At 42.2% G+C, this 19,709-nt stretch overlaps 1 protein-coding gene across 3 annotated transcripts in view; it reads right to left on the minus strand.

Moving 5' to 3' along the window:
* The window catches only part of LOC148011768 (uncharacterized), a 139,290-nt gene that overhangs the window by 67,887 nt on the left and 51,694 nt on the right, over positions 1-19,709 (minus strand). For all 3 annotated transcript variants that reach the window (XM_087670789.1, XM_087670788.1, XM_087670790.1), the window contains 5 exons: positions 12,380-12,424; positions 12,212-12,291; positions 11,927-11,991; positions 11,776-11,842; positions 6,023-6,136 (listed from right to left, as the gene is read on the minus strand). In XM_087670789.1, coding sequence (XP_087526915.1) covers positions 6,023-6,136; positions 11,776-11,842; positions 11,927-11,991; positions 12,212-12,291; positions 12,380-12,424 — 371 coding nt within the window. The remainder of the gene's footprint in view (positions 1-6,022; positions 6,137-11,775; positions 11,843-11,926; positions 11,992-12,211; positions 12,292-12,379; positions 12,425-19,709) is intronic.

The raw sequence follows: 19,709 nt of genomic DNA on the forward strand, positions 1-19,709 counted from the left end.
AGGGCCACCATTCCATGTGTGGGAATAATATTTGCACTGCATAATACGCAGTCCATTCTTCAATTTCTGCAATTCCATCACAAATTGCCACTCTTTTCCTTGCTTTAGAACCATGCTAACTTAGAAAACTGAGATGAGAGAGAGAGAGAGGATGGGACTGAGTACTCAGCAATGAGCACACTGCAGTCTGCACACAGTGCCCTCTCGTGAAACTGAATTTCTGCACACACTGATCACTGAAGTCTGAATACTGCTGGTTGCACACATACAGGGTGAGAGCTGACCACGCAGGCTGCACATCCAGAGAAAACATACAGAATTGAGGCAAAAACTACCACAAACAGGGTTCTCGACTACAAGCATGGAGACTTCTCATCGCAAGTTTATCTCTTGCCCAATTGCGAAAAAGATTTGGTCCCTTTTGCCTGAGATTTGGGATCGTGCAATGGGACATATTAAGCATCCCCGTGATTGAGTGTTTGGAAATCCTAAATTTTCCCATCCTATGCCACCGCACATAAAGATTGTGCTTCACTTCTTGCGCTTCTAGGGTTGCTAACATAACTCGACCACCTGGAATGCCTTAATTTTTTATTCCCATTCTGATGTTGCAAACTCATATTGCCCGGCTAAGAGGACTCCTTCACTGGCAGCTTGATATCAAGCAACATGCGGCCATTCTCCCTTGGGATGACTGTCTCATGGTATACAAGGGAAAAAAAAGAGAGCGTATAGAGAGCAAGGATCTTGATGCACAATGATAGAATGTCACTTCAATTCATTAGATGGAGCCCTTCATCATATAATTCCATGGCGTAACGAGTGGTGACACGACATATCAAGAATGGCACCACACTCATTATTCCTTATGGCCCTATCTACTGACATGGCAAGCATGCATTGGCCACATCAAACTACCCACCCGCCATGCATCCACCCCCTTCATAAGTAAAATTATCTTCACCTTTCTCTTCATTGTGACTACTATTTTTGGCTCTCTATATTCTCAGTGCCCTATTGCACTTGTCATATGATTGGTGGTTGACTTTGCCCCATTCTCCCAAGCTTCTAGATTCTTTTATGTCACACAAACATGCTCCATCCAAGATAGAAGTGTCCTTCAATACATCTTCATCTTCTTCAAGGCAACAAAGTGGGACAACACAGTGGCCAATGGGTGGCATACTCTTGTTGGATTTCAAGAAGGCCTACAACAAAGTTAACTAGGACTTCCTAGAGAACACCATGGAGCAACTAGGCTTGCCTCAACAATGACTAGAGGGATCTCTACTCTATACACAAAGTTCCAACTTTAGCACTCGGTCCAACTACATTGGCCCCTAGCTCCTTATCTCTTCTTATTTTTACAGAGGCAATGTCTCATTTTCTTCGCTCGAGAGTGAGCAGCCTAAGAGGCCTCAAGCTACTAACACTAGCTAAGACAAAATTGCTAGATTCCAAGCATCCAGACAACACGACCCTTTATGTTGAGGATGATGAGGTGATGCTTGAGAGAGTGAAGTTGGCATCATAGGTGTTCTATATGGTAGCAATTGTGAAAATCAACTAGCTTAAGCCAATTGGTTTTCTAACAAACCCAAATTCTAGCACCAAGTGGGGCACCCACTCGGGTTTCAAATGGATGAGCAAGGATAAAACAATCAAGTACATTGGGTTAGGGGTGGGACTTGATCACAACAGCCCAGCAATTCGTCCCTATGCTTGATTGATGGATAGAAAGAAAGATGACCTATTGGATCACAACTTGCCTCTCCCTAGTGGGCAAGGCCCTAGTGGTCAACTAGGTTCTTTTAGCAACAACTTGCTTCATTGCCTTGTGCCAATAGTTCTCTTTGTCATGCATGACTCAACTCTGCTACCTAGTGCCAAACTTCCTATGATCCGATAGAGACAAGCCTAGGGATTTCCATGCTAGGGTATAGGGAGACCACCATCTGTCATCACTCCGAGTGGAGCCAAGGAATGATTGATCTTCAATACTAAAGTCGAGACATGTTGGGTAAGCTAGTAATTGGAGGGCTCACTCCAAGCAAGCAAACATGGAAATTCCCCCTCCAACAAGGTGTTTTTAAGAGTGCAGACCTTGTCTAAGCGATGAGTGGAAACCATTTCTAAGATGGATCTTCAGCACTACACTAATTACACTACCCAGATCATCTTTTCTTTGCAACTTGCTATGAGTCTAGCACACCTTTTTTGAGGACCTAGAGCAATAGACTGTAGAGCAACACACCCCAGCATGCCCGGAAGAGATCAAAGGCAACCCATTATTTAGAGCCCATAAATCCAAGATCATGACAAGATGTAGCGAGGGGAGTGTGCATGTCCAATGGGCTGACAACATGCCTCTAGCCCTCTCTGGAATCTTGTTGCCTATTGTAGAACCTACGGATGTCAAATCAACGATCCTACAAGTGTCTCTCTAGATCTTGAGTGGTCGGGTAAAAGGTTGATTGATGCAACAATCCCTCTATCTCTTTGAGAAGTACCTACCCACCAACATGCTCACAATACAAACCCACCTTCTGGTGCATCTTGTAGATGAATTAAAGATTATTGGACCTGTCCATATACAATGGATGTTCTTCTTGGAGCGCTTCATGAAAACCCTGAAAGGCTTCGTGTGACAATGAGCTCGGCCAGCAAAAGGTAGCATGGCTAAAGGTTGGTTGGTGTTTGAGGCATTAGTACATATTTCACAGTGGCTACCAATGGTGGATTCAGACAACAGTATGCTATGGAAGGACGATAATAGACTAACTGGAGATGTGGTGATTGGAAATGGGGTGGAAAAAAGAATGGATACTACAATGGAGAAGAAAGTGAATCGTTTTTTTATGTTGCACCATGCCTGCATGGAGACGTGGCTCGCTAGATATGAGGAAGCCAGGAAAGATCGGGAAGAAACGCGATCTGAATTTTGACATAGTACGCACCATCGACCACTTCGATATCCCAAGGGCATGGAGAAGATGCTGCGTTTTATGTCAACGTGATGGGTAGACCCCCTCACAAAGCCCTAGTGGATCCATGAGAGGTGTGGGTCGTACAATTTACACTAGTAGGCATTCCTCCACAAGTGGTTGGCAAACTTCGCAATGCTCCCCACACACCTTCAGGTTGAATGGTTACCCTAAGGAGAGTTGACATAGTTGCCAAGAAACATGTTGCCTACAAGTTGGACACATTAGAAAGGCCTAGACGTTTCTAAAAAGTAGAAAAAGGCTCAATTGAAAATTTGCCACCCTAAAGATTACAGTCGGTGTCCAATTTTGCATATCGGATCAAATTATCCATTTTCTCCTACTTAAAATCTAGCCTATAGACACATGGATTTGACATTTGAAAAGGCCTAGTAGTAGCTCTCATGATTCATGTGACATGTTACATGGTCTATGGATTTATTTTGATGTCCTATAGAGGCATGGATTGTTATTGCTATTTTGACATTGATAGCAATTTGTATATTTGATAGCAATTATTTAATCTATGGTATTATGCTTCTTTTACATTCATGAAATATAGATGAATCATGGAATACAATGAACCATGTATGTAAATTGTTAGACAATTAATTATTCACTTAAATTTTGTATACAACATCAAATCATGTCCAATATGTATTTTGTTGAGGCTGATGGGACTTGAAGTATATTTATGTGTACATCAAATTTCAAATTTTCATCTCCAATGAAACTACTTTCCTACGTCTTAGGAAACTCATATGAAACCTTTGAAACATGTTTCATACCTCTTGTTTCTAAAACCCCTAGCAACTATGACAGCATGTCATCACTCCCTAATATCTCTTGAAGGAGGATCTATATCATCGGCTTGTCGGAAGTCATGGCACTTGAATCCATGCATAAGCTGGTTTGACATCTAGGATTGGCACCTTAGGATATGGGAGAGTCCGCCTCTAGACAAGTTGCAGTGGGATCCAAGAGAGTGGCTCTAGCCAGCCCCAACAATCTCCAAGAAGCCCTAGTGTTTCCTAGCTTACACACCCCAAATTTGCCGATGTGTTGATGCAAGCTAACATGGATTGGACATTCCTCACGTAGCAAACACTAGATAGAGCAAAGCATTATGAACACTTTCCACCAAACCTTAAGGTGATGCCTTTGGGAGAGTCACCAGCAGCAGCTGATGAGAGTGTCCTAATCTGTTTGGCTTTTAGCACATGGACGACTAAAAGTCAAGAGTTGGTTGTTCTGAATCCAATGTGATGGAGTCTGTAAGTGTTGCCCCCGTGGAGACTCCAAAGCATTGTCTTTGGTCATGCAAGCCAACCCAACTGGTGGGGGAGATGTGTTTGCCAACTACCTCATCAAGTTGCACTGTGTGGGGTGCTCTTGACGAGGCTTCTACTATCACTCAATTAGCAAAGGCTGCCATCTTCTATATGAGGTAGAGATGCATATTAAAATCTTCATCATCAAGGCAACCTCATGTGTTGTGGTTGGTCTAGAGGCCTTGCCCAAACACCAAGTATTGGACCCTACAGCATCGCGAACGAAGGTCTAAGAGATCGGTGGGAGCCTTACAAGGTGGCACATCTGGAACTCACGCTTCTAGTTTCTTTTAACAGCAAGAGCCTTTTGGTAGAAGCAACCTTGGTAAAGCCATTGGCATCCATCATCCACTCACTCTGCGGCCTATGGGATCAATAGCTACACTATCAAGAGCTCCAGTATCAGTTCATTCTTACTTAACATGGCCATGGCTTGTTTTCCACAAAGAAACAAGGCTTCTATCCCCCATCCCCCACACCGCCTTGAGAGGCTTGTATATATGTTCTGTTTTCTGATATCACACAGCTCCAACTAGACTATTAAGCATATGTACTTTTTTGTAATATTCTTCTGAGTAACGTATCCGGCCACACCCTTTTTCACAAAACAAAACACCTTCCATTTTCAGTCCCACATGGTTTGGTATTACAGACTTCCTGATTGACCATTCACTCAGCCATTGTACTAAAATAATACATTTTCTTTTGATATATCATTGAGGTATTGTGCAAGGCTAATCTTGTATTCTTACCTCATGAGATTGTTTTGATGTGTTTACTCATCGTTTTCTCTCTTCTCACCATCCAAGATAAGGTTATTCTAAATCCAAGGCTGTCTTTTAGCGTCCTAGAAATGAATCCTCTAAGAGGGTTCAAGCCACCTCTTATGGATGATACGTTCAAGCCACCTCTTATGGATGATACTAAGGAAAGCAACTCTCTGCAAGGGAGCTGCCCATCTACAATTCCTATTGTTGTGTAGAAACAAGATTCCCTCTATTCATTACTATAAACAGGCTACAAAGAAACTGTAAACATAAGGCGACATCATATTGGCTTCCACCTTTAAAATCAAAATATCCACTTCTATCCAGGTCAAGGTCAAAATATACCCTTCCAACCATAGTGTCAGGGCTCCACTCTCTAATGCATTTGAGATCTGGACTTTTGAAGTGAGTCCATAAGCTGTATCAGTATGTTGACCTGCTGTTGGGATTATTTCCAACTTCCACCATCTATATTGAGTATACCATTTGTTTGCTAATGCAGTAAGTATAAAAATGGCACTATCAAAATGCAGCATGATGACGACTGTTAGGATCTGTTTCCAGTTTCAATTCCCCATTCCTCACATGTACTAGGGTGTGTACCCATTTTTGTTGATGTTGGAACCAGGACCCAAGTACTTGAAACTGCTCCATATATGCATGCAATACACAGCACAGAGAGAGAGAGAGAGAGAGAGAGAGGCCAATCAGGACAAAATGCTAATTATTTGGAAGCTGTAAGATCAAAATGTACACATCTAAGATTTGTCCCAGTAAGAAAGAGATTCACCGAGACATGCTTAAAGTCATTAGCAAGGAGAAAATACAAAAATACCAATAAAACTTAAAAAACAGATGCTTATACAACCAGTCCTGCTCTTTTACAATACTGCACTTAGTTGATTCCTTATCTACTCCAAACAAGTAGTCAACAGCCCACCTTCCCGGATGCAAATCTGGAAAGTAGACAGGTCGAAGCTGATTTTGATCACTAATCATATTGCAATTGCTGTGTATCCAAGGATAAATCACCCATTCTAAGGGTACTTGAGTGCTGCAAGTAGATAAAGAGGACATTAACTTCCCATTTCAAATCGTAGTTTTTTTGTGAACAACTGATAGTTAAAAAGTCCTGAATAAAGGATAGCAGTCCGAACTAACCATGACAAGAGCCAAACAGATTTATCATTGTGTTTCTGGAGATGCACCTATGCTATCCAGCATAAAAACAAAGAAAACTGAATATACCCAAACAGGAATATCACATCAATTATTGAAGTGTGCACTGTATATGTGTAGATATCAAATGGAATACTCAAAATGTCGCTTGTATTCTCATGTTTAAACAATGAAGCACCTGATAAGCACTATATTATAGAAAACAAGGAGCAAACAAACAACACATGTCCGGCCATTATCACCAACTAAAGAGGGAAAAAAGTGAGACAATAAGTGAGCTCAAACAGGAGGTTTTCACATGAGGATGTTTCACTTTCACAGATTTGAACATCTTGCTACAAAATTGTCCCACTGCATTGCATCAAAACCCCCCTCATGCCCCTTCAAAAAACGAAAAGCAGTACCACAGTTGAATAGACATCCAAATGCTCATGCTATGCCAAGTCTCAAGTTGAGAAAATACATGACAAGTGACAAGGCTGGCAAAGTGGAAAATACACCACAGTCCAGCCTAATAGTGCTTTGAACGGGGGAAGAAACAATAAACATCATTGTCAACTCTTGAACAAAGACCTTGATGTGAATAATCTGTCTTCAGGACAGACACCATGTCACATGAGGACAATATAATGACACCCTCTATCAGCTAAAGATTGAAAGGAGTTCAAGTTTTCCGTATAGGCAAGAGGATGAGAAAGAGAGAGGCCTTCTTGTGAATCTGGGACTCAGATACTTTCTCCAGCAATGCACTTTAGATCATCTAGCATTCTAGCCCACCAGATTGGTTGTTCACACAATCATTGAACTTGTGATGTACATAGCTACCCTTTACAGAGTTCCTTCTGATTTGTACTTTGCCTTTGGGGGGCTTTTTCTCCAAGGTGCTATTAACAAAAAAGAAATTCATGGGGGCATTGGCCAGCCAGCTGGATCTACCTCCTCCAAAAGTCTGGCAAAATGGCTAAGAGACAATGGGTCCAAACCTATGGTGAATGGCTCCATTCACCTTGATCCTACTTCTTTTAATCCTCCCCCCCAACCTCTCAGTGTTTCTCAGTTTGTCTCAGGCTGGTTATTTCCTGATTTAGTCTTTCTGACAAGTATGAGGGTGAGCACAGTTGGGGTATTCAAGCTATTAGAGATTGGCATTCCTTGGACAGGCAGTTCCATTTGTGAGCAGTTTTCTGCAGTTGCAGCAGGCAAGACACATGGCAGTCAGTCTGTACAGGTGATGTCAGCAGGCATGGCAGGCGGCACAGGTGCCACATGGCACAGCAGATGCAGTCGGTAAGCTGCTGGGCAGTTGGCTGCATTTAATGTAGCCGACCTACATTATTTATGGCATTTTTTGTGGGCTATTTATTTGGCCCACCTCCACACACACATACAGTTCTGATCTCAGATTTCCAAACTATTGATCGGGGAGACTGCCCTCAAGGTTCACAAAGTGTGAGATCTTCGAGGTGGAGACATGTGCAGACATACACTTTGGGCCTGTGTACATATCTGTATCCTTATACAACATTCTTCATTGCAGGATTTTCTGCGTTCCACTCTCTCTCTCTCTCTCTCTCTCTCTCTCTCTCTCTCTCTCTGTCATATGCTTCTGCACTGCTTCACTCTAACATGCTATCAAAGCATTGAAGGACTATGCCCAAGGGTGGACCTACATAAAGAGGAGATTTCAGCACAACACAAGGCTGCGTTTTCAACGTTCAAGGGCGAATAAGAGGGCTGCGCATCAGAACAAGGCTGAGGCGAGCAAGGCGTGCGGGATTTCCACTCTTTGACAAGGAACAAGGCTGCATTTGGGCCTTCAAGTGTAGATTTTACCTTTTCATCGCCTCCAGCAGGTGAAGGAGGAGCAGAACGAGCAGCAAAGAGCCCTAGCAAGCTACATTCACACAATAAAAGGGGGCTGTTTTTTGTGTTTTGTGCAGGCATTGTAGGTGAAGATGTCTTCTGAGGCCAAGACAAAGTTTCAAGCGATCATGGACTGGAAGGTGCCCGTGTTACCGCCTCTTCCATCAAATCAAAAGCTCAATGGCAATAACTATTGCATCTGGTGGGTTATGATGCTTGCCATTTTGAAGTCCTATGATTTGGTGGAGCTTGTTATGGAGCCTATTCATCGTCCTTCTTCATGAGACAAGTCCAAACTCTCTTCAAGTGATAAGTTGAAGTTGGCAAAGGCTTAGGCACATTGGGACAAACTAAATGCTCACATCCGCTCGTTTTTATTTATCTCATATACTATAGCTGTGATCTCTCATATTAAGCATTTGACGGTGGCTCGGGAGATATGACTGGAGCTTAATCCAACATATAATCGCATGAAACAAGTTTCTTTGGCAGTACAAATGAGGACCATGAGTGTCACTAAGTCATCCTCTATACAAGAGCATATTAACAAGCTAAGACAACCTCAAATGCAGGTACAAAACGCTAGGAAGGTTATCACTTCTAAAGACATGGCGATAACTCTTCTTTCACAGTTACCGCCCCATTTGAGTGGTTTTTATTCTGCCTTGATTGCCTCAAGGTGGTCTAAGACTCTTTGATGGGAAGAGTCGGTTCCTATGGTCTTGGACTAAGAGGAGCAATTGAAAGGGACCAATGCTTCTAAATTTGAGGCCTTGGTTGATTAGTCCTCTTAGAAAAAGAGGAAGGACTAAAAGAAGAAGAAGGAGGACAAATCAAAGAAGAACAAAGAAAAGGAGTCCACTTGTCACATTTGTGGCAAGACAGGTCAATGGAAGAAGGATTGCCCCAATAAGAAGAAGAAGGAAAAGAAGAAGAAGGAGAAACCTTCAAAGGATTCCGGAGCATTGGCTACTCCCTCATCAGCTACTTTCCTCGACTTGGAGGTGGTTGAGGCATCAACCTTGAAGGCTTCTGATGTTGCATTGACGGCCCCATACACTCGGGAGTGGATTGTTGATAGTGGTGCCTCCTGCCACATGACTCCTTAAGCTGATGTTACTCATTTGCGGCCTTCGCATGGCCAGATTCTCATTGGTGATAGTTCTTCTATTCCTATGCAGGGACGGGTAACATGCATCTTATTCCAGATGAGCAAGGTGGTGCCCATACATCTGAGGTGCTTTATGTGCTAGCCTTGGGATAGCATCTACTTTCGGTACACAAGATTTGTACCCTCGGTCGTTTGGTTGAGTTTGATGTGGATTCTTTTCGAATTCTTAATCATGGATCGAGATAGGTCCTTGTTTTAGGTTATGAGGAGAATGGAGTCTATAAGTTGCAGTATTCTTCAGCTCTGACTTCTCTTCTTCTTACCTCTCAAATATAGTCTGAGCTTTGGCATGCTCGGTTTGGCCACCTCAACTATGATTACCTCCAAAAGACATCTAAGGGACAGCTTGTTCAAGGTTTTGCCCGATATTGTTGTGAGCCAACATCCTTGTGTATCCTGCATCCGTGGAAAGCAAACTCATGATGCTATTCCCAGCAAGGCTTTAAGGCAGTCTTCATCAGCACCCTTGGAGCTTGTTTCTATCAATCTTTGTGGATCGATGAGGACAAACTCTCTTAGAGGGAGCTTGTATTTCACGTTAATTCTGGATGATTACATCAGGATGGCATGGGCTTGTTTCTTGAAGCTGAAGCTGGAGGCTTTCTCCAACTTTACGTATTGATTGCTCTTTTAAGGAAACCGATTGGCCTGGAGACTGAAGACCTTACAATCGGATAAGGGTAGACAATTTGTTTCCAATGAGCTTGCTCGTTTTTGTGCACATCGTGGTATCCAACAGGAGTTTGCCAATACAAACACCCCTCAGGAGAATGGCATATTGGAGCAGAAGAATCCCAGTGTGATCGAGATGGCCCGTACCATGACGGAGCATCGACAGACATCTCACTGTCTATGGGCTAAGGCTTAGTTACTACATTCCACATTATTAATCGATCCCCTACTTCGGCTATTGTTGGTATGACCCCTTATGAGGCATATTTTGGGTCTAAGCCAAATGTTTCTTATATCAAGGTTTTTGGGTGTAACGGCCATGTTCACATCCTAAAAACACAGAGTGACAAATTTGAAGTTGCTTCCAAGATAGGCGTTTGTGGGCTATAGCTTGCAATCTCAAGGTTACCAATTGTATGATCCCATTAAGCGGGATGTCTAAACAAGCCATGATGTTCAATTCATGGAAGTTCCAGCCTAAAAGGGGGGTGCAGAACACCCTGTTCTTGGAGATCCCAGTGACAGTTGAACACCAGCCACTGTCCCTCTGGAGCTTGTGCCCCTAGAGGACTCTTCTTTGGATGAGAAGCTTTGTTCTCAGCCACTAGACTCACTGATTGAGCCCTAGCAATCACTAGACCTTCCAAAGACTTCAATAGATGAAGAGTGACGAGGAGAGATCCTGTCTCCTTCTCATTGGGCACGCGACACTTTTCGTGATACAAGGATTGAGGGGGTCCCCGAGGAGAGACAACCACAGGATGGCCCATGGCATTCTCGAAGGAACCACGCACACCACACTGAGCTTGTCTACACTAATTACTATTTAATGACTCGCACCATGCAAGATCAAGAGTCCACCTCCGTGAAGGAGGCTTTACATCATGATCATTGGCACACAGCGATGGAGCAGAAGTTGGAGTCAATTGAGAGGAATGGCACTTGGTATCTTGTACCTAAGCCTTCTCATAAGAAGATCGTTGAAGTCAAATGGGTCTTCAAGAACAAGTACCGTAGTGATGGCACGTTAGACAAGCACAAGGCCCGCCTTGTTGCTAAAGGTTTTGCACAAAGCCCATGCATTGATTTCCATGATACTTTTGCCCCTACAGCTTGGATGGCTACTATTTGTGCAGTTCTTGCCTTGGCTAGCCATAGGAGATGGTTGGTCTATCAACTAGATGTGAAGTCTGCCTTCTTGAATGGGGAATTGAAGGAGGAGAACTATGTTGGGCAACCTCTTGGCTTTGGTTCTTCTGATGGTAAGGTGTACAGGTTGAGGAAGGCTCTCTATGGCCTCAAGCAAGCTCCCCATGCTTGGAATGAGAAGATTGACTTGTTCCTCCTAGAGAAATTGGGGTATCGGCGTTCCAAGGGCGATCCCCAACTTTATGTTCACACCTCAAGTAGAGGTCGTGTGTTGTTTGTCCTTTATGTGGACGACTTGATTGTGACAGGTGACCATGCCAAGATGGTCGAGCAAACGAAGGCAGCCTTTGCTGCCTTCCATGTAAATAAAAAAGAAAGGCCAAAGCTGTATCCTAAACCAGACATGTTCCAAAACATTCTACATGCGTCAAACCTATGTGTTCGTTGGATCCACTAATTACAAAAGTATTACATTTCATGAAGCAATGACTAGGTTGTTAGCAAATAGCAACATGTTGAATCTTTACTCCAAAAAAAGCAAGCCTTATTTGTACAAAATAAGAATGAAATACGCAGACATTTCTAATGGAAGCTTTCACCCAGAAATGTGTTAGATCATTCCTCAACAAAAGCTATTTGAGAAGTGATGAACATCTCACTTGTTCAAAATGAAACTGGAACATATCAACATGTAGTATGAAAATTCATTGCCTTGGCACACAAAACCTGCATATCATCAAAGCAAATTGTAAAGGATATCACAAACCTCAATCATGCTTTTGATTTTTGTTAAAACGAAGATAAACTTACCAAGGCAAGAGATTTCACAAGCTAGCCGAGCAAGTCCTGCCCCAGGCACAAGACAACAAGGAGGCCTGTGGCAGCAAAGAATAAACAAGCTTCACATTGCAACCTTCATATGGTACGAACTTTTCAGCAGATATCTTCTCATACAGAAATCTTGAAGAAAAATGGAAGGAGCATAGTTAATTGAAAACTTGTGAAGGAGAATTTACTTCTTCCATTATTTGCTGACTCACATGTACATGCCAAGTACAGTGAGATCATACAAAAACCAACCATCCTACAGCTGACCTTTCCTTAGATCGGTTTGGAAAACAGTATTCCAGCTCCTCCAAAATAGGCTTGTAACACTGCTCACGCTCAAATGCTCCCTTTCCAGTAGTGACAAGTCACGATTAGTAATGGCTTAATTTCTTAATTTGCTTATGTATCACAAGTATAAACCACCAACATACTTACTTCCTCTGTCCAATCCCGAACAATGTTACGAATAATACACCTCACCTATGCCATCAAAGCAGTTCAAGAAAACATCATAAATTAAATACTGCAACATTCAACGGCTCAAAACACAAAAATTATGAACAAACACACTTGAAGAAAGTTCTGAGAATTTAGCCTTTTTTTCTTCCCAAGAAAAATAGCCTCTATTAATAACAACATGGAGGAACCCCCAGGAAAATCGTCCTCTACCCTCATCATCATCATCATCCAAAGATGGTGCTGTTGCTACTAGCCATCTACATTCAAGCGTGTTCATGAACACACTCCCTGCTGCCGCCAACTGCCACATTGCATCCATCAGCTACATGTGATTGCTGCCAACCCTCTTGGCCTGGTCTGCCACTGTTTGAATATTCTCCTATCCTACTACAGCTGCCTAGACATCACCTACAGCATTTTCTACACTACAAATCAGCACGAAGCAAAATTCCCAGCCTTGGTAACCTGTTTGTAGTCCTAGTAAGAAAATGGGATTGGGATGGGAAGCTAGAAAATGGCCAACCCATGTTACTATCACTCAGCTGTGTCTGCATCAGTTTTGGTGGTACTATTGCACTTAGGATCCATACACAGAGGACAACACTCCTAAGCACTTCCCCTTAGCCTGCCTTGCCAAGAGTCAGTAGTTGTTGGACATCCCCCTCCTCGAGCATCGCATTTGTATCATCTTCACTCATCCTGTTTCGCATTCATTCATCCATCAAATTCTCTTTCTTTCCTACTCTTGTCTAAGTTATTGTGTTTTAGTCGTGTTTGTACATGGTGTCTTTTCTTAGTGCAAACCCTTGTGTATCTTCACAAGGTATCAGAGCCGGTGCTCTTCTAAACAGTATCCTGCCACTATCATGAAGGCTTGGTTTGTACAAGTCACATGAGCAACATGTAACCAATTCACAATAGCAGCTAAGGCACCTTTCTATTGGGAAACCATCATGCCTTCTCAAGCTTCTCCTTCATTGGAGGAAAGAAGGTGGCATTATACCCTAGTGAGGAGCAACATGCATCCCGCTCCCCCCCGGGTGATCTTCATACAATGTATTACATGTTGAGTAAATATCACACACAGAATTTACATACTACTTGCATAGAAGGTGGCTCATCTACACACCTCTATCTTCACTTTTCACCCCATCAAGAGCAACACATCAATCAAAGTTTTCAGCAACAAGTGAGGCTTCCCACCTCTACACTCAAGGAGGACATACCACATTTGGCACCACTATTGAAGCCTTGTCCTCGTCACAACAGCCAGGCCCAATAACTTCATCATCCTATTTGATCCGGTTCTAAGTCACCATCAAGACCATGACTAATATCAACATCTTTCTTATTTTTTCAGTAGCTTTGGATTAGATTCCACACATCGGGTTCCATTTATACAATGCCAAGTGCACTTTGCTTAAGATCTTTTATTTCATCTCAAAGTTCGTTTTCATTTAAAATTCCACATGTTAACTAATAAGCACACCTACCCACAGTTGTCCACATCCGGCAAACACATGGACTTCTCCAACCTGTCCCATCCACTACAGCTCGTCCAAATGCCATATGATGGCATCCAACCCAAACTATTTGTTTGCTTTGAAGTGCCCATTTGTGACCATGTGGGTTTGCTTTGGTGGTTGTAGGTGTTGTTTAGGCTTCCTCTTCCACAATACATCCCGCCCCAAAAAAACCTCTCTCTCTCTCTCTCTCTCTCTCTCTCTCTCTCTCTCTCTCTCTCTCCCCAGTCCTCCAAGCAACTTGCCAAAGACAATGATACTTCATGTTGGGATGAATAAACATTGGTCTAGTATGAGCTACATGGCTTTAGCATGGACAGGTTACCCCCCTTCTAGTACTCCCTTGAAGCACCATCTCTTCATTTGAACAAGCCAAAATTCGTAGGATCATCAAGATGGATCTTACCCACTTGGATACCAAGTGGACATGGTTGATGCCAATATAGGAGCTGGGGACGAAGATGGCTTTCTACCGCAAGCATTTTCTTCATACTACAAATCATGGATTTATGATTCACCCAAGATACATGGACACCCACCTTTCACATGGGATTAGACGCATAATTGTTTTGAGACTCATATGAAAAAAAATTCAGACGTCTGAAATTTTTGAAAATCAGGCATCTGAAATCAGCATTTCAGACTTGACTGTTTCTTGGGCCTAAAATATTTGGGGAAGGTTTTCAAAAAATGATGATTTCTTGTTGCTTTTCTCCGTTTTATGGTCATGCGTGTCGTTGTCACTGAGTGAAAATGACTGATTTCACAGCCTGCATGAAATCCACGAACAGTGGAAAACATAGCTGCCTGCCTGAAAACCCTGTTGCTTCAACAAGAGTGCAGTGCACTGTTACTGTTCACAACTGAAAGCCGAAGTCTGATCTCCCTCTCTCTCTCTCTCTCTCTCTCTCTCTCTCTCTCTCTCATTAATCTTTCTAATTGGAAATTGGCACATGGTGTCTATTATGATTTATCTAAAAGTTGCTTTAAAGATGCTTGCAAGATTAGTACTTTTCTCATAATTTGTTAAAATATGTTAACAAAATGATTCCTTGCTTTTGAGAAGAGCTTTCAGATCAAGGTCACGGTTTCTTTAATAAGAACCTAGCTCTAATCCCATGTGAAGAAATACCCTAACACAGAAACTCAAACACAATCATAGGACAATAGCATAAGCTGATAGAAGAACACAATTATGGTTAAGGTAACTCCAAGACAATGACCACAATGAATAAGAAGTTGAATGAATCTGAATAGTATACAATGCTCATGCAGCAAACACACTAAGCAGTGAAGGAATATTAATCCCCAAACTCCCCTTTCTCAAGGATAGGGGCAAAGAGTATGAGTTGGAGAGTGTCGCACTCTAGCAAATCCTGAAGCACAGCAAGGCAGGCTCCAAAGATGTCTAGCAATAACAAACAGAGCTCAAGTGTGGTTGAATTAGTGAACAAACAAGCAGAAGAGAGAGAAAAATTGCAAATGTAGCAAAGGGAGAAGTCTGGCAATCAAGGCGACATCTGTAGAAGACAAACAGAGACTCTAGGGACGAGAAAGTGGTAAGCAGCAACTACGTAGTCAAAATGCAGCAGTGTCACTAGTAGTAGACAAAGTCACCAATGCAGCAAATGCAGCCTCCAAGTGGTTGCGAAGCTGTGAATGCAATACCCACATGAAGGTGGACAGCACACAGCAACAGGGAGAGGAAGAAATGGCGAGAAGTTGGCTGCAAAGCAAGCACCAAATGGTGGTATGCAGTGTGGGGCAGCTTTGGCTAAGATGTCCTCTATGAATGGGGTGTGGACAGCAAAGCTATAGCACTTGCAATCTGCAAAAACGAGATTGACTGAGTGGGAGGGCAGCTTGTCTATTTATAGAAACTTTGGGGCCTCCCAAATTAGGTTTGCAAGTGGAACACTGAAACTCTCTAGGATCACGTTTCTTTCCAATAAAAGTTTAAATTCATTAATTAACTTGAGTTCTAGGGCTGTTTAATTAAGGCTAATGATTTTTTAGCTCAACACTAAAGCAAGGGGTATGGGCTAAAAAGTATATCATACTCTGTACAGATCCCAAAACACACCAAGCAACTTTCAAATGAGATCAATAGAAGCAAACACAAATTTGGAGAGTCTAGATCAAGCTAAACATGACAAAAGCACCACAAACAATGGGCAACAAGCTAGACTTGATGATGTGGGCGACTGCCGTAAACAGTAAACACAATCATAAAAGATGTCCTAACAGGTTGGTGGTTGCTGTTTAAGTGCAAACGCAGCCTTTGGATGCCTAGCTGCAGCAAGCATAGGCACCAGATCATTTGCAGGCAGAAGATAAAGGCTGAAAGTTTCCACCTAATAGCTGAGGAACAATTGCCAGCTGTAAAGGTAGGCTTGGTCTGAATACTGATGCTAATGGCTAGTGAAGGGCTAGTAGCAGGCAACTAACTAACACCTACAAACTCGAACAAAATGCCAATGCATGGGGTAATGCAAAGGGCGATGCAATATGTCATGCTCAAGCAAAATGTTATGCAAAAAATATGTTATGTCCATGGACATCCAGATGGGCGTTGTAGCATTGGTCACCATGGTCGTGAATTGACTTGGTGCAACTGCACAAAGGGCACTTCAAGGATAGGGCAGCCATGTCCTATTTATAGGACTCAAGGCCCTATTGCACACATTCATTGTGTGATCACCACCCCTCGAATCTTGGCTTGATGGTGAGTGGCTTGCATCATGTCTCGTGTGCAAGTTGGATCCTATGGGAATGTTTCATTCGTATCAGAGCATCAACTTGCGATTGGACACAAGATCCAATTACATACACAAAACCACTTTTGCTCATGGAACCATAATGGTGCACACCTCACAAGTACATCTTCATCTCATTTAGGGTAGTATGGGACACTATTGGCAAAGAGCATGCACTACCCTACTCAAGTTTTGTATTGGGATGATGCTTGCGCACAAGAGTTTTTCGATCGTTCTAACAGTAGAAGTCCAAGGAACTGTCACTCTAGGGCTATGGCAGACCATCGTTGGAAACTTTTTGAATGATGGGGAGAGAGAGATAAACATTGAGAACTAGTTGTGGAGAGAGAGAGAGTGGCAAAATCATGGAGAGAGATTATGATAGTCATGGAGAGAGATGATGATTGTAATCGAGGGGAGAAAGAAATTAACTCAATGTCAATTGACATGGAGAATAAGAGAGAAAGACAAATTACTAATCATCTTCTCTTTTCTATCGAAGGGAGAGAAAAAGAAGGGGGGTTGTGTTGATGGTCAACGCCACTAAGGAGAGAGGGTGAGAAAGGGGTGGTCGGTGGTTGCGTCTTTGATTGAACTAGCAAACGAAATGTGCAAGAAGAAGTGAATGGAGATGAGCGGGCTGTGCAAGAGACAAGAGTGGTGCGGTCACCTGCCCTAGCTAGCGTGGTCACTTGGCAACCGAACTGTTGTATTAACCTAAAGGGTGAAACGATGCCTTGTTCACCTAGCATGTGGAGTCTTAAGACGTCCTGATTGTAATCCACATGCTCCCATTTTTTTTTAGTTGGGAGGTCACATTTTTAAACCACGTAACCTTACTAAATAAATTCATTGCCCTTCTTCACCATAAGTTATCCGTCCAAACCCATTTATCAATATTTTGTAAAAGGGTTGACAATTGATCCCTTAAGCTACCCCCCATCTTACACTTTCCCCCAAGAAAAAAAAAGATCCGGTTCTGCATTAAATGTAAAACTATTTCTACTTTTTATGCTCTCTTCTCTCACATTCTTTCAACTCTAAATTGTTATTTCTCTTTCTCTCTCCAAAATCTTTCCTCTTAATAATATTATGTCTTTGCACGAAGTATCTCCCTTTGATGTGCCCGCTTCTACTGAACTTCACCAGAAGGAGGATGCCCATCTGACTTCTCTCAACCTTAACATTTGCATGGGCAATATCCCAAAGCCTCCTCTTCTTTTACGTCTAAAGGAGATTCATCCATCATAGCAATTCTCCAAGCTCAAATAAAAGAAATGCAATGGCAATTAGCTGAGCTTCACATTCCCCATTTCCCATTTGTGTCTGCAACCATGAGGACATCCCCTCTTCAATTCCAACCCAATTGCTTTAAAGGGGAAAAGGAATGTAATCAGATGAACATCAATTCATGGCTAGCCAAATGGACAGTGTATTTTGATTTATATTAGTTCAATGATCCCCAACACATCAAGCAAACACAAAGCATGTTACAAGGGAAGGCGTATGATTGGTGGGGGAGCTTACGCCCTAAACCGACAACTTGGACTCATTTTCAATCCGTTTTTTAAACACATTTTGTGATTGATGCTTCAATTGAAAATTTTCGAAATTTATTTGAGCTCAACATGGGAAAGAAGGGCTCAGATGCACATTTGCCTTTTTAATCAATGATCAAACTGAAATTTTTCGTTTTGGATGATCGTCAGGCCTTACTCTGTATGCGTTATTTGAATTAACTAATGCTTCCACAACTTTCCAACACATGATGAACAATTTAGAAAGTGGATAGTCATTTTCCTCGATGACATACTAATTTATAGTGAGTCCTTGGAGGAGCATGTGAACTACTTACATATCGTCTTGCATCTATTGAGACGACAGCAATTGTTTGCAAAGCTATCTATGTGCGAAATTTTTCACACGAAGCTTTTATATCTTAGACATGTCATCTCAATTGATGGCATTCATATTGAGCCCGAAAAGGTTGGAGTAGTGCTAGATTGGTTTATTCCAAGAACCATAAACCAAGTAGAATCTTTTTTGGATGTTATATTGGATTCGTTTGAAAGTTCATTAAGAACTATGCTCATATTGCAGAAGAAGAAAGATGAGGCATTCTCTTCTCTTCGACCATCACTTGAGATCCGAGTCACTACTCACCTTGAAACAAAGAATATTCCCTTCTTTGAATATACCTCCAAAGTAGGCAAGAGGATTCAAATGAGCTGGACCAAAGCAATACCAGCGGCTTCTCATCATTGGATCAAACAAGGCATCATAACAATATTCTTGGCAAACTCAATAGGAGATTACACAACAGCTACAAATATAGGAAGATCTCTCTTTCTACGGTTTGTTCATCATAAACATTTGCAATTGGACTTGGTTGGACTATGGTAGGGCTCCTATAGATTGTGTTAGATGTGGAAGCTAAAGGAGACCCAAAGGCACTATCTATGGGATTGGCACAAAGCTCGAGAGTTATGGAGAAGAGCCATCAAGTTGGTCTTACACAACAAAACAGAGTCCTCAGAAGTCGATTGGAAGCACTAGCGAAGTTCCGTCACTAAGGCCCAATCTGTGATTACATGGATAACCACGGAATTCTACCATACCTCATCTCTAGACATCATGTGAGCCTGATTTCCACTTTTAATTTTTGGCAGCATGCAACCATCTTATATACTTACAAGATGTCTCTGATACTGCAGAGACTCCACCATTTTGGATGGAGATAGTTCACACTACTTGGGATATGGGAAAGAGTATATGGTAAATCAAAGTGCATGAGGAGGAGAGACGTTGTTCTACAAACTTGGGATTCAAGCACCTTCTTCCATCTAAATCACACAATGGTCTGGCATTTTAGACTACCAAACTAGCTTTTCACCTAACCCATGTATTAGACTCCCTTTAGTGTTTAGATGTTATTTGACGTGCTATATAAGGTTCTTATTGTCTTCTTCCTCGTGTTATTTTTGGAGGGGTTCATTAATATGCAATTTTCTCTACTGTTTTAAAAAA

This window comes from Lygodium microphyllum, chromosome 28 (genome assembly GCF_053477565.2).
Source record: "Lygodium microphyllum isolate KBCC chromosome 28, Lygodium_microphyllum_v1.1.10, whole genome shotgun sequence".
Lineage (NCBI taxonomy): Eukaryota > Viridiplantae > Streptophyta > Polypodiopsida > Schizaeales > Lygodiaceae > Lygodium > Lygodium microphyllum.